Genomic DNA, 16,259 nt, shown 5'->3' with positions numbered 1-16,259 from the left:
AATATTTAATTCAGTGCATTTTGCCAACATTATTTATCCCATGGGATACATTTTCCTACACCGTTATTTTATTTTTACACAATAGCTTAGTTATCAAGTTTTACAATTTGACAGGTTATTCCACAAGCCATGTGAGATTTGTGATCCAGAATGAGATTTTCACTCTGCAGCGGAGTGTGTGCTGATATGAAACTTCCTGGCAGATTAAAATTGTGTGCCGGACCGAGACTCGAACTCGGGACCTTTGCCTTTCGCGGGCAAGTGCTCTACCAACTGAGCTACCCTAGCACGACTCACACTCCGTCCTCACAGCTTCACTTCCGCCAGTACCTCGTCTCCTACATTCCAAACGTTACAGAAGCTCTCCTGCGAAACTTGCAGAACTAGCACTCCTGAAAGAAAGGATATTGCGGAGACATGGCTTAGCCACAGCGTGGGGGATGATTCCAGAATGAGATTTTCACTCTGCAGTGGAGTGTGCACTGGTATGAAACTTCCTGACAGATTAAAACTGTGTGCCGGACCAAGACTCGAACTCGGGACCTTTGCTTTCGCGGGCAAGTGCTCTACCAACTGAGCTACCCAAGCACGACTCACGACCCGTCCTCACAGCTTCACTTCTGCCAGTACCTCATCTCCTACCTTCCAAACTTTACAGTAAATTTAAGGGATTTGGCAAGAGAAACAATAAGACTGTTAAGCTGCCAGACGTAATGGAACTAATGAATGTATGTCACTGCTGAACGCTGGTGGAACATAGAATGGTGTATCATAAAAGAAAATGAGAAATGGGGCACGTAGTCAGGTTCTTGTATTTTGTTGTTGACCAACTCGTTATCAACATAAGCAGATGACGGGTCCAGAACTGAAAGATATTTCCTGGATTCAGATAGGGAAGGAGCTAAGAGATTATCACAACTAACTGTAATTGATACCTTCCGTGGCTCTGGTATTCAACAGTATGGCGAAATCCGTGCAGTATGCTTTTGCACCCCATGTAGCTCGCTCAGAAAAATTATCCTGTGTTTAAGTTAGGAGTTTTCATCACTCTTGTTCGTAATTAGAATACTGCGTAAGGTCGGCATGAAAGCATTTATGCTATCCATCTGGTCACCTGAGAAGCGCAAGGTAGTGCTGTAGTTTTGTTGAATATTATTTAATTTTCTTCAAAAATTAAATGACATTTGAAGCTATGTTGTTTCTTTACTCGTCTCTTTTTCCATCTTTTACTGTAATTTCTCACTTCTCTGTAGGTTAGTTGGACTGCTGGTTGGCCAGTGCTGTCCACGTGTGATGAAATTAATGAAATCCAATTAAATTCAAGCAAACATAGAATAATACATGGCGTAATGTTTACATCAGGTTTATTCTTATGATGAACAGAGTATAGTAAGGAGGCACAGAAAGGAATTGAGCAGGAACGAAAGTTGTGTCACAACTTGGCTGAAAGAAGGGATTGGTTGATAGAACACATTCTGAGACGATAAGGGATCACCAATTTAGTATTGTAGGGAAGTGTGGAGGGTAAAAATTTTACAAGGAGACCAAAAGATGAATAGAGTAAGCGTATTCAGAAGGATTTATGTTGCAGCACTTACTCAGAGATGGAGGCTTGCACGTAATACAGTAGAATGGAGAGCTGCATCAGTCCAGTCTTGGTCGAAGAGAACACAAAAACAATGATGATCAAGCGACTTCTCAACTTCCAACAATTGACTACATCTACATTTAATAATACAAATATACTGTTATCCATGTAATTTAGAAAAAAATCATATATTAAATCAATGACATGCCATATATTTTATCCCCATCATCACATCTTCACTCTCCCATTGTCATGTCCGTACACTCCCCTCGTCGTATCCATGCACTCCCCTCATCACATCTGTTGTCTTCCCTTGTCACATCCGTGCACTCCCCTCGTCGCGTCCATCCACTCCCCTCATCCCGTCCTTGCACTCCCCTCCCCTCGTCGCGTCCATACACTCCCCTCGTCCCGTCCGTTCACTCGCCTAGGCACTCGTACACTGCCCACCCCTTGTCGTGTCCATACACTCACCTCGGCGCTCGTACATACACCTTGGCGCTCGTACTCTCCCCTCCCCCCCGTCGTGTCCGTACACTCGCCTCGGTGCTCGTACACTCCCCTCCGATCGTCCTGTCTGTACACTTGCCTCGGTGCTCCTACACTACCCTCCCCTCCCCTCCCCTCCCCTCGTCTTGTCCGTACACTCGCCTCGGTGCTCGTACACTCCCCTCCCTCATCATGTCCGTACACTCACCTTGGCACATGTACCCTCCCCACCCCTCCACTCTCCTCACCGTGTCCGTGCATTCGCCTCGGCACTCGTACACTCCGTCCCCTCATCGCGTCTGTACACTCGCCTCGGTGATCGTACACTCCCCTCACCTCACCGTGTCCGTACACTCGCCTCGACGCTCATACACTCACCTCGACGCTTGTACACTCGACTCGTCACTCGTACTCTCACTCTCCTCATTGTGTCCGGAGAGGCACTCGTACACTCCCCTCATCTCACAGCGTCCATACATCGCCTCGGCACTCATACACTCCCCTCCCCTAGACGTGTCCGTACACTCGCCTTGGCGCTCGACACATCACCTCCGCTCATCGTGTCCATACAGGACACTCCCCTCGTCGCATCTGTACACTCCCCTCATCTCCCCTCATCGTGTCCGTACAGTCCCCTCATCGTGTCCGTACACTCCCCTCACCTCCCCTCATCGTGTCTGTACACTCCCCTCATCATGTCTGTACACTCCCCTCACCTCCCCTCGTCGTGTCAGTACACTCCCCTCACCTTCCCTCGTCATGTCAGTACACTCCCCTCACCTTCCCTCGTCATGTCAGTACACTCCCCTCACCTCCCCTCATCGTGTCCGTACACTCCCCTCACATCCTGTCGTCGTGTCCGTACACTCCCCTCGCCTCCCCTCGTCGTGTCCGTACACTCCCCTCACCTCCCCTCGTCGTGTCCGTACACTCCCCTCACCTCTCCTCGTCGTGCCCGTACACTCTCCTCACCTCCCCTCGTGTCCGTACACTCCCCTCACCTCCCCTCGTCGTGTCTGTACATCACCCTCCCCTCGTCGTGTCCGTACACTTCCCTCCCCTCGTCGTGTCCGTACACTCCCCTCCCCTCGTCGTGTCCGTACACTCCCCTACCCTCGTCGTGTCCGTACACTTCCCTCCCCTCGTCGTGTCCGTACACTCCCCTCCCCTCGTCGTGTCCGTACACTCCCCTACCCTCGTCATGTCCGTACACTCCCCTCCCCTCGTCGTGTCTGTACACTCCCTCCCCTGGTCGTGTCCGTACACTCCCCGCCCCTAGACGTGTCCGTACACTCGCCTCGGCACTCGACACATCACCTCCACTCATCGTGTCCGTACAGGACACTCCCCTCGTCGCATCTGTACACTCCCCTCACCTCCCTTCATCGCGTCCGTACACTCCCCTCACCACCCCTCGTCGTGTCCGTTCACTCCCCTCACCTCCCCTTGTCGTGTCTGTACACTCTCCTCACCTCCCCTCGTCATGTCCGTACACTCCCCTCCCCTCCCCTCCCCTCGTCGTGTCTGTACATCATCCTCCCCTCGTTGTGACCGTACACTCCCCTCCCCTCGTTGTGTCCGTACACTCCCCTCCCCTCGTTGTGTCCGTTCACTCCCCTCCCCTCGTTGTGTCCGTACACTCCCCTCCCCTCGTTGTGTCCGTACACTCCCCTCCCCTCGTTGTGTCCGTACACTCCCCTCCCCTCGTTGTGTCCGTACACTCCCCTCCCCTCGTCGTGTCCGTACACTCCCCTCCCCTTGTTGTGTCCGTACACTCCCCTCCCCTCGTCGTGTCCGTACACTCCCCTCCCCTCGTCATGTCCGTACACTCCCCTCCCCTCGTCGTGTATGTACACTCCCCTCCCCTTGTTGTGTCCGTACACTCCCCTCCCCTTGTTGTGTCCGTACACCCCCCTCCCCTTGTTGTGTCCGTACACTCCCCTCCCCTTGTTGTGTCCGTAAACTCCCCTCCCCTTGTTGTGTCCGTAAACTCCCCTCCCCTTGTTGTGTCCGTAAACTCCCCTCCCCTTGTTGTGTCCGTAAACTCCCCTCCCCTTGTTGTGTCCGTAAACTCCTCTCCCCTTGTTGTGTCCGTACACTCCCCCCCCCCTCGTCGTGTCTGCACACTCCCCTCCCCTGGTTGTGTCCGTACACTCCCCTCCCCTCGTTGTGTCCGTACACTCCCCTCCCCTCGTTGTGTCCTTACACTCCCCTCCCCTCGTTGTGTCCGTACACTCCCCTCCCCTCGTCGTGTCCGTACACTCCCCTCCCCTCGTCGTGTATGTACACTCCCCTCCCCTCGTCGTGTATGTACACTCCCCTCCCCTTGTTGTGTCTGTACACTCCCCTCCCCTTGTTGTGTCCGTACACTCCCCTCCCCTGGTTGTGTCCGTACACTCCCCTCCCCTGGTTGTGTCCGTACACTCCCCTCCCCTGGTCGTGTCCGTACACTCCCCTCCCCTGGTCGTGTCCGTACACTCCCCTCCCCTGGTCGTGTCCGTACACTCCCCTCCCCTGGTCGTGTCCGTACACTCCCCTCCCCTCGTCACGACCATACACTCCCCCCGTGCCATCCAGCCTGTACACTCATCTCGCCATCCAGCCCTTACACTCATCTCGCCGTCCCGCCAGTACACTGCCCTCACCGTCCTGCCGGTACACTGCCCTCGGCGTCCCACCTGTACACTCACCCCTCCCCACTGCCTCCCCTGTCCCACACACTGCCTGCCCCGTTCCCCCAGCCGCCTTCCCCTGTACCGTCCACCACCTCCCCCGGCCCACCAGTCGCGCCACCCCCCATACTGTCTGCCACCTGCCCCCTGTCAAACCTGCTCCCTCTGATCATATTGTCTGCTTCCTGCCCCATCCACTCACCTGGTCTATGCCCCTCCCCATCCCCTCACCTACAACCCTGGCATCGGCTCATCTTCCCCTCCCTCTCGCTGCCCTATCCTCTCAGTTCCCATCTGGCTCATACCTTCACCTCTCTCTAAAGTCTATTCAACCTCCTTGTCCCCTTCATGCCCTGCCCTTTCGCCTGCTGCCATCCCCAGGCTCGCTCTAACCCACACTCCCACCCTGCCTGGCACACTGTTCACCTATCCTGGCCCGCATACTCGCCTCCAACAGCCCGTACACACGCCTCCCCCCCCCTCCCGGCCCGTGCACTCGTCTCCTCCCGGCCCGTGCACTCGTCTCCTCCCGGCTCGTGCACTCACCTCCCCCGGCCCGTGCAGTCGCCTCCCCCCGGCCCGTGCAGTCGCCTCCCCCCGGCCCGTGCAGTCGCCTCCCCCCGGCCCGTGCACTCGCCTCCCTCCCCCGGCCCGTGCACTCGCCTCCCTCCCCCGGCCCGTGCACTCGCCTCCCCCCCCTGCTCGTGCACTCGCCACCCCACCCCCCTTGCCCGTGCATTCCCCCCCCCCTCCCCAGCCCGTACACTCAGCTCCCCCAGCCCACTAGTCCATCCTCTGCCCTCCAACCCTCTCCAACTGGATCATCTCTTGTCCCTCCTCACCTGATCATGTGGCACTTTTCTCAAGTGTATGTCAGAAGCCTATGGTCCAACCTTCTTGAGTCCTTTCCTGCGAACACCGTAAAGAAAAGAGAATATGCTGTGATTCTTCAATAATGTATGCATCCTCTGTTTGTGCATTGTTCTGTATCCTCAAATTGTAATGTGTTCCGTTCCATTAATCAGCAACTTTTCCTTGTCTCAACGAAGACTCACTGTTTGTTGATAGTTGTGTACTGAAACAGGCAGCCATTGTGCAAATGTCTCTTAAGATGTGATTGTTCAATTGAAAATATCAAAGTATGTCATTATAAAGTGTCTACTTCTGTCACAAACAGGAATTTCGGAAGAGTTCTTGGAACTGAATAGCTCAAATGCAGCAACAATGGTGGCACTTAATAGTGATATTCTCCTAGGAGGTTCTGCCAGCCAGTGGCATCAAATCACTGTAAGTATGACAGTTTTTGGTATAGAGAGCTATGTGATAGGACGTTGATAACAATTTTTTACAAAGTTTTGTAATATGTTGATGGAAGTTAAAGTTTATAATTGTATAAATACTACATCAGGTGATAGGGCAATCAAAATGGCTATACTTGCATATGGTTAGAATAACCTTAACAGAATACTGTGTGCTATTTTATCCGTGCTGGAACTTGTGAACTCTGTGGCTATTAACGGTTATTGGTGAATAACACAACCGGCCACCGATTTGTGACTATTTGTGTTATTCACTGGCAAGAAAACTTAGTGCCCATTTACATGTCCCTTAAAGAGTGCAACAAAGCAAACGCTGATGCGAAAGGGAAAAATCCGAGTGTGATTCGATGGGTTACAAAGCACACATCAATTACTTCAGGCACTGAGACCAAGCTGTCACTTATGGCTGAAAAAATGGAGGAGCAGATGGGAACAAAGGGGAAGCATGACATATTGTCAGAAACAGTTTGTTGTGTAGGATGAATTCACATTCCTAACTTAATTAAATATTAGTGAGAGTAATTATCAAGTCCATCTGGGCCTTGTTCAACAGAAATTATCATAGAAGAACAGTGTGATGAGAAAAGCAGTTACTTATTCTAAGAAGTTACTGGCTACTGTACGATTCCGTGCCACTGGTGAATCAAAGTCAGCCAAACAACTGTACTTTTTGTATGTAAGTGTGCTCACTGTTGGTAGTACTGTGCATGCAAAGTTCTTACTTTTCTCTTTAATTTTGTCCACTTTGTCTGTGGCATATAGTTGCTCAATTTGCAGCATATTTTGTTTAATGCTGCATCACTTTTCTTCCTGTCATGGAAATGTTTACTTCTGATGTCAGAAAGACATAGCTTCAGTCCATGTTGTTTAATTAAAACACTTATGTGTTATTTTCACTGAGTTGCAATCATATCATCAATGCACGCTGGAGTTGTGAAGTGCACAGCTGCAGATTTCTTGAATGCTTCAGCTGCAGTTGGCAGTATTTGCATACCACTGTATGCACTTTGATGCACTTTTCAGTGCAGTGTGCAGCAGCAGAGTGGGGATAACGGACGTTATCTGTGGACTCTTTTTGTGCACTATAAAGGTTGTGTAAATGACCATTAATATTTTAAGCACTTCTTTTGTGAAGGAATGAAGCACTTAGGAGGGAGATAAACTGCTTATAAGGGGCAATCATAGAAAGTAAAAATATGGAATAACTTTGTGCTCTTTCTCATAGATCGGTCATGTGTGTCTGTGGTTTCTCCCGCATCAGTTTTGCCATCCAGTCCCTAAACGTAATTCTGCTAGAGAACAAAATCCAAGATGAGGGACCATCTTGAGCAATTGGGAGCTTCAACAAAGATGTTGTTGTTGTTGTCCTCAGTCCTGAGACTGGTTTGATGCAGCTCTCCATGCTACTCTATCCTGTGCAAGCATCTTCATCTCCCAGTACTTACTGCAGCCTACATCCTTCTGAATCTGCTTAGTGTATTCATCTCTTGGTCTCCCTCTACGATTTTTACCCTCCACGCTGCCCTCCAATGCTAAATTTGTGATCCCTTGATGCCTCAGAACATGTCCTACCAACCGATCCCTTCTTCTTGTCAAGTTGTGCCACAAACTTCTCTTCTCTCCAATTCTATTCAATACCTCCTCATTAGTTACGTCATCTACCCATCTAATCTTCAGCATTCTTCTGTAACACCACATTTCGAAAGCTTCTATTCTCTTCTTGTCTAAACTATTTATCGTCCATGTTTCACTTCCATACATGGCTACACTCCATACAAATACTTTTAGAAATGACTTCCTGACACTTAAATCTATACTCGATGTTAACAAATTTCTCTTCTTCAGAAACACATTCCTTGCCATAGCCAGTCTACATTTTATATCCTCTCTACTTCGACCATCATCAGTTATTTTGCTCCCCAAATAACAAAACTCCTTTACTACTTTAAGTGTCTCATTTCCTAATCTGATTCCCTCAGCATCACCCGACTTAATTCGACTACATTCCATTACCCTCGTTTTGCTTTTGTCGATGTTCACCTTATATCCTCCTTTCAAGACACTGTCCATTCCGTTCAACTGCTCTTCCAAGTCCTTTGCTGTCTGTGACAGAATTACAATGTCATCGGCGAACCTCAACGTTTTTATTTCTTCTCCATGGACTTCAATACCTACTCCAAATTTTTCTTTTGTTTCCTTTACTGCTTGCTCAATATACAGATTGAATAACATCGGGGAGAGGCTACAACCCTGTCTCACTCCCTTCCGAACCGCTGCTTCCCTTTCATGCCCCTTGACTCTTATAACTGCCATCTGGTTTCTGTACAAATTGTAAATAGCCTTTCACTCCCTGTATTTACCCCTGCCACCTTTAGAATTTGAAAGAGAGTATTCCAGTCAACATTGCCAAAAGCTTTCTCTAAATGCTAGAAATGTAGGTTTGCCCATCATTAATCTATTTTCTAAGATAAGTCGTAGGGTCAGTATTGCCTCACATGTTCCAACATTTCTGCAGAATCCAAACCGATCTTCGCCGATGTCGGCTTCTACCAGTTTTTCCATTCGTCTGTAAAGAATTCGCATTAGTATTTTGCATCTGTGACTTATTAAACTGATAGTTTGGTAATTTTCACATCTGTCAACACCTGGTTTCTTTGGGATTGGAATTATTATATTCTTCTTGAAGTCTGAGGGTATTTCGCCTGTCTCATACATCTTGTTCACCAGATGGTAGAGTTTTGTCAGGACTGGCTCTGCCAAGGCCGTCAGTAGTTCCATTGGAATGTTGTCTACTCCGGGGACCTTGTTTCGACTCAGGTCTTTCAGTGCTCTGTCAAACTCTTCATGCAGTATCGTATCTCCCATTTCATCTTCATCTACATCCTCTTCCCTTTCTATAACATTGCCCTCAAGTACATCGCCCTTGTATAGTCCCTCTATATACTCCTTCCACCTTTCTGCTTTCCCTTCTTTGCTTAGAACTTCATACAAGTGGTTCTCTTTTCTCCAAAGGTCTCTTTAATTTTCCTGTAGGCAGTATCTATCTTACCCCTAGTGAGATAAGCCTCTACATCCTTACATTTGTCCTCTAGCCATCCCTGCTTAGCCATTTTACACTTCCTGTCGATCCCAATTTTGAGACGTTTGTATTCCTTTTTGCCTGCTTCATTTACTGCCCATTTTTATATTTTCTTCTTTCATCAATTAAATTCAGTATTTCATCTGTCACCCAAGGATTTCTACTAGCCCTCGTCTTTTTACCTACTTGATAGGGTTGATAGAAGAGAGAGAGAAGATCCAACGGAGAGCAGCACGCTTCGTTACAGGATCATTTAGTAATCGCGAAAGCGTTACGGAGATGATAGATAAACTCCAGTGGAAGACTCTGCAGGAGAGACGCTCAGTAGCTCGGTACGGGCTTTTGTTAAAGTTTCGAGAATGTACCTTCACCGAAAAGTCCAGCAGTATATTGCTCCCTCCTACATATATCTCGCGAAGATACCATGAGGATAAAATCAGAGAGATTAGAGCCCACACAGAAGCATACAGACAATCCTTCTTTCCACGAACAATACTAGACTGGAATAGAAGGGAGAACCGATAGAGGTACTCAGGGTACCCTCCGCCACACACCGTCAGGTGGCTTGCGGAGTATGGATGTAGATGTAGATCCTCTGCTGCCTTCACTACTTCATCCCTCAGAGCTACCCATTCTTCTTCTACTGTATTTCTTTCCCCCATTCTTGTCAATTGTTCCCTTATGCTCTCCCTGAAACACTGTACAACCTGTGGTTTAGTCAGTTTATCCAGGTCCCATATCCTTAAATTCCCACCTTTTTGCAGTTTCTTCAGTTTTAATCTACAGTTCATAACCAATAGATTGTGGTCAGAGTCCACATCTGTCCCTGGAAGTGTCTTACAATTTAAAACCTGGTTCCTAAATCTCTGTCTTACCATTATATAATGTATCTGATACCTTCTAGTATCTCCAGGATTCTTCCATGTATACAACCTTCTTTTATGGTTCTTGAACCAAGTGTTAGCTATGATTAAGTTATGCTCTGTGCAAAATTCTACCAGACGGCTTCCTCTTTCATTGCTCTCCCCCAATCCATATTCACCCACTATGTTTCTTTCTCTCCCTTTTCCTACTGTCGAATTCCAGTCACCCACGACTACTAAATTTTCGTCTCCCTTCACTACCTGAATAATTTCTTTTATCTCATCATACATTTCATCAATTTCTTCATCCTCTGCAGAGCTAGTTGGCATATAAACTTGTACTACTGTAGTAGGCATGGGCTTCGTGTCTATCTTAGCCACAATAATGCTTTCACTATGCTGTTTGTAGTAGTTTACCCACACTCCTATTTTTTTATTCATTATTAAACCTACTCCTGCATTACCCCTATTTGATTTTGTATTTATAACCCTGTATTCACCTGACCAAAAGTCTTGTTCCTCCTGCCACCGAACTTCATTAATTCCCACTATATCTAACTTTAACCTATCCATTTCCCTTTTTAAATTTTCTAACCTACCTGCCCGATTAAGGGCTCTGACATTCCACACTCCGATCCGTAGAACACCAGTTTTCTTTCTCCTGATAACGACGTCCTCCTGAGTAGTCCCCGCCCAGAGATCCGAATGGGGGACTATTTTACCTCTGGAATATTTTACCCAAGAGGACACCATCATCATTTAACCATACAGTAAAGCTGCATGCCCTTGGGAAAAATTATGGCTGTAGTTTCCCCTTGCATTCAGCTGTTCGCAGTACCAGCACAGCAAGGCCATTTTGGTTAGTGTTGCAAGACCAGATCAGTCAATCATCCAGACTGTTGCCCCTGCAACTACTGAAAAGGCTGCTGTCCCTCTTCAGGAACCGCACGTTTGTCTGGCCTCTCAACAGATACCCCTCCGTTGTGGTTGCACCTACGGTACGGCCATCTGTATTGCTGAGGCACGCAAGCCTCCCCACCAACGGCAAGGTCCATGGCTCATGGGGGTAGTCAACAAAGATTCATTTTGTATTTTTTAAGGTAAAAATTTCCAGTGAAATAAACAGAAAGTTGGTTGCAGCATTAGGAAATAAAGCTCTAAAGTAAGAAATTGTACTTAGATAGTACAAGTGTGGGCACTAAAGTTTCTATTATGGGTTAGAATTGGCTGCCCAGGTAGACAATATGGAAAATTTGTAGTGTGGCACCGAGATGGGGTCTGTGCTTCATTCAGTCTCATTCCACTTTAGTAATGATTATTGAAGAATTGATTTCATGAGCTAATGTGAGCCCAAACTATTTAAATTCAAAAAGAGAATGTGGTAGGCACCTTTATTGAATATTTTGTTTGCACATAACTGATATCGTGAACTAATCTGAGCTTCAGTTATGTAGCAGAAGAGCGTGTATGCACGAAAGCACTGAGAGCTGACATATGTGTCTTTACAGTGTATCCACACTAGAAATTGGTATACAGCTGTCGGGAAGCTTCCAGAAATGTCAGTCGAGTAATACTGCCACTGGTTCCTTAGCTTACAGTGGAGATTTTGTGCAAGGACACGGTTGCACTGGCCACATTTTATGCAATTTTTGGATCAAATAGAATTGCTGTCAACAATGCTGCAATGTGGTTAGGCAGTATTGCTGATGTCGCAGGTATTTGCCAACATATGCCGAGGGGCTTGCCGGAGTTCACCACTGAGGTTCGAGTGTATTTTCTATTGTACTACAATATCGATCTCTGTCATTCCTGTAAATGCTTCCCTCTCGCTCTTATCTTTGTTTCCTACTTCTCTCACACACAGCACTCCTCTGAGTGAAAAATATATTGTGTCAATTTTCTTCAAAAGTTTTATGCATACAGAGATGCTTTTAGTAGTAGTAGTAGTAGTAGTAGTAGTTGTTGTTGTTGTTGTTGTTGTTGTGAGTATGATATATACAACAATGGGAAAGCAGACAAATGAGGACTATGAATTTCTTCAATGCAAATCATCTACAACCGAGCTGTGGGATGACAAAAGTAATTTACACAAAATTCGTGGTCTGAAAAAGGACAGTCGGCCAGCTGTTGGCAATGAGGTTGAATTGTGTTCAATTTTGGTCTTAGCTTCTCATGTGTGTTACTTTGGGCTGGTCAACAAAAATAAAATATACTTAAAAATTGTATTCTTATTTCAAACTTACCTTAATGAAGTCCATCTGTCCTTCTACAAAAGCATTGCATAGTTTTGGTATCAAGAGACTTATTGGTGAATAGTACACTTTGAAAAGATACTTTAAACATCTGTATGAATCACCAGTAGTTGAAATCAGAAGAGTGGGTGCCAGTCGGGCTGTAACTCGTACTTACTCTCTCATACTTGTATCAGTTTTGGCAATTCTCAAACCAGTTGCTCGAATGAGATATTCAGAATCGTGTTTCAACATTCTGGTAAAATTCTAGGGAAAGATATAAGTTTGTGATTTAAATATTCTGTCGCATGCTGCTTACTTAAGAAGAATGCATCTTCAAAGTGATTTCTCTTGTTCTTTCTAACTTTATTCCTCATGAATGAAATGATCATTTTTCAAAAATATAATGTTATTGCCTAAATAGAAAATCTACTCACCAAGTGATGGCAGGAGAAAACGAGTACAAAAGTACTCAAATTTGCGAGATTTCAGAGCCAGTTGCTCCTTCTCCTAGCAGAAGGAGTGGAGGCAAAGGGAGAGGGGTGAAGGAAAGTGAATAGTGAGTTTTAGCAAATGGGGAACCCAGGGGTCAGGGGAGACTCCATACTGGACAAGATGAGAAGGAAAGAGTGGTTGTTCAGTTCAAACAATGAAAAATCCAGAATAGAGTAATGACAATATTATGAAACAGATAGATTGCTACTCACCATTCATCAGAGATGTTTAGTTGCAGACAGGCACAACACAAAAAACTGCTAAACAATTAACCTTACAGTGAAAAGCCCTTTTCCTGAATTGGACAACACACACACGCACACATGCACGCCGCACGAAACTACTGGCTCTGGCTGCTGAGACCAAGCAGTGTTCCCTCGGCAGTCTAAGACTGTGGTCGTGTGTGTGTTTCGTCTAATTCATAAGAACATCCTTTGGCCTAAAGCTTACTTGTTTAGCAGTCTTCTTTTTGTGCTGGTCTGCAACTTAGCATGTCCACTGTATGGCGAGTAGCAATATATCCTTTTCACAATAATGTGATCATTCAGTTCAGTACCTTTATATGAGTTTTATACATTGCTGGGCAGTAGTGGCTGGCTATGTTCTAGCACAAAGGGCAGCAATATGTGTGGGTACATGTCATTGGATCACATTGTCAGGATGTATTGTCAGCAATATGCGAGCTTTGTGGCTCACATAGATGTATGAGGAAAGATTGGAAAGTAATGCACAATAATTTTAATACCAAAAAGTTTAATAGGTAACAAAACAAAAGAAATCTCAAATCAACTTACATCTTTCACTTACTTTTCCACGTATTCACCAACATTCTCAACACATTTCTCCCCGCGTGGTATCAGTTTGCGTTTGGACGGTATACGGCCACATAGGGACTGCCGATTTTACTCCCGCATTTGTCGCAATGCGTTGGCCGATCAGGAATTTCTTCTTGGGGCCAAGCAGATGAAGGTCCAATGGTGGAAGGTCTGGATTGTATGGAGGATGCTGGAGCACCTACCACCAAAATTTGGTGATTTTCTCACGAGCAAGAGCAGCAATATCAAGGCGAAGATTGCCACGAAGAAGTTTGACAGCGTCAGCATTAACTTTGTTGTGTTCGTCGCAAAGGGCATGAGGCAACTTAACCAAAGTTTTAGTGTAGCCTGTAGCATTCACAGTGATCCTGTGTTTAGAAAAGTCCACCAGTAACACACCTTGCATATCCCAGAACGCTGTCACAAGCACTTTGCTAGCAGACTGGGCCTCTCTGAATTTTTTTCATAATGGAAACCAGAATTTTTCCACTCCATGGAGACCTGCTTGGTTTTGGACACACAGCGGTATGCCCACGACTCATCACCAGTGACAAATCCTTTCAAAAAGTGATGCCACCGCATTACATTTAATCTTTTGCTGACCATTATGGTTGTCTGTCAGGTTTTAGGCACCCAGCAAGTCCTAAGTTTATCAAATTTCAACATGTCATGAACAATATCGTACACTGCACAGTAGGAAATGTCAAGCTGCTGCAATAAGGTTTACAATTGCAAATGCCATTGCTCAAAATTGCTGCTTCAGTGGTACCAACATTCTGCAAGGTTGCAGCTGCCATAGTGTGGAAAATCATTAAGGTTCACACAGCCTTCTTGGAATAATGCACACCATTTGGAGACTTTGCTACAGTTCGTACAGTCGTCCCTGTACACCCAACACATGTCCCTGTGAATTTCACTTGGTGTATGCTCTTTGACCCACAAATATTAGACTAAACTTTGTTACTGATGACAGTAATACACGCACCATTTTTGTATCGTAGTCTAGGCTTCTCTCGCCAGAGCTGCATATGAAAACAAAATACCCTCTGTATCACAAACTTCAGACTATAATGCTATGAAATTTCAACATTCCTGCTACAGTAACAGGGAAGACAAAAATTATTGTGTGTTTCTTTCCAATCCTTCCTCATACCTCTAGAATTGGAGGGCGTGGGAGGGGGAAAGGGGGGAGGGTCGAGGCGAAGCTCTCTTTAAATATAAAGCTCCCTTTATACTTACAGCAAAATATCTAATCAAACTAGTAGTCACTCCACACGAAATCGTATCATTCACCATACGTTTGAATTGCCAACGATTAATAGACCCCTACCCTCTCATGCTTGCCTCCTCTTGACATAGGATAAAACAGGTTTCTCCAACACAGGCTCAGTTTCAATTTCAGTGAAAGGCAGTACCTCAAACTTATTGGGTAGGCGGATTGGATAACACCCTGAGTCCTTCCTGGTCCCTATCCATCCTGTACAGGGTGCCTGGTACCATTATCACAGGTACACGTTTCTCAGGAGCTCTTCAACACACTCCGGAGCTCTTCACCACACCAATGTTCAGCAGCTGCCAATCATTTGACAACAATTAGGGTGATTTTCAGCTGCTTATGAAAGTTAACGAACTCATCCCATGTTCGAGAACAGCATTCACGGTAGGGCAGCATTTCGGCTAGAGTAATGTATGACACGTCAGTAAACAAATAACTTTAAATTAACTCCAATGATTATCTTGTAATCTGTTGAGCTAAAAAGTTGCTAATTTCCTATAAGAATTTAAGCAAATACAGAAAACACGATTTCTGTAGAGGCAACACAAGAATTTGTGGTAAAAATGACTAGTTTTCTAAAATGTTTTGAGGTTAATTACAGTTGTTAGCAAACTCGAAAACAGAGTTAATTTACAATAAATGCAGACAATATATAGAGCTACTCCTCTTTAAGGAAAAACTACATGTAATACAATATGTTAGAATATCTAGTACAGTAACTAAATCACAAATGTGAATTTCCTACAAATTGCTCGTAGGTTATGCAGAGGACAATGGCAGTGTCTGAAAATTCTCAAAAATGCATATTTATTTGCATTGATATACAATGAAATTCTGGGTTCATGATTTCTTCGGCAGAACTGTGAACCCCACATGCTGATTTGCTCCAAAATAAGTTCGTATGCAAAACACTCATACTGGTAATTAACAAAAATATAGTTTTGTAAGTGTCCAAAAATTCTCAAAAATAACCTGTTCCTCATGTAATGGCATAATGAAATGAGAATGAATGTTTTGAATGAGGATAAGCCTACTGTTCTCAAAAATTTTAAAAGAGCACAAATAAGTTTAAGCCTGTAATTGATGGTAACAGTACAACTTTATTGCGGCACACGAGAATGTTCAAAATTTCACAATATGTATCACAATGCAAACGGGTGTTGATACGATCAGTGAAACATTATGCAGAAGCAACGTGAACAGTAATTATTAAGTATGATAATTGTAAAAGTTTTTGTGTGTATCTTATTTCTGTTCTTTTGATGATGTTTCTTTTCTGATATCTTCCTCCAGAAATAATTGATCTCATACAAGGGGCTGTGTCACCTCATCACCACCACCACTTTCGTCCAGATTTATGATGTGTGCAGGGCTTGATAAGAAAGGAAATTGACAGGATTGGGAGCTCCTGATGGCCAAGCATGTAGAAAAA

General features: G+C 45.4%; 1 protein-coding gene across 1 annotated transcript in view; it reads left to right on the top strand.

The window, feature by feature from the left end:
• The window catches only part of LOC126210208 (nuclear RNA export factor 1-like), a 204,129-nt gene that overhangs the window by 49,710 nt on the left and 138,160 nt on the right, over window positions 1-16,259 (top strand). The window contains exon 4 of the mRNA XM_049939387.1: window positions 5,927-6,036. Coding sequence (XP_049795344.1) covers window positions 5,927-6,036 — 110 coding nt within the window. The remainder of the gene's footprint in view (window positions 1-5,926; window positions 6,037-16,259) is intronic.

The sequence above is a fragment of the Schistocerca nitens genome, chromosome 10, assembly GCF_023898315.1.
Source record: "Schistocerca nitens isolate TAMUIC-IGC-003100 chromosome 10, iqSchNite1.1, whole genome shotgun sequence".
Classification (NCBI taxonomy): domain Eukaryota; kingdom Metazoa; phylum Arthropoda; class Insecta; order Orthoptera; family Acrididae; genus Schistocerca; species Schistocerca nitens.
Note: the sequence above shows the minus strand (reverse complement) of the source record. Positions and strands in the feature narration are given on the sequence as shown.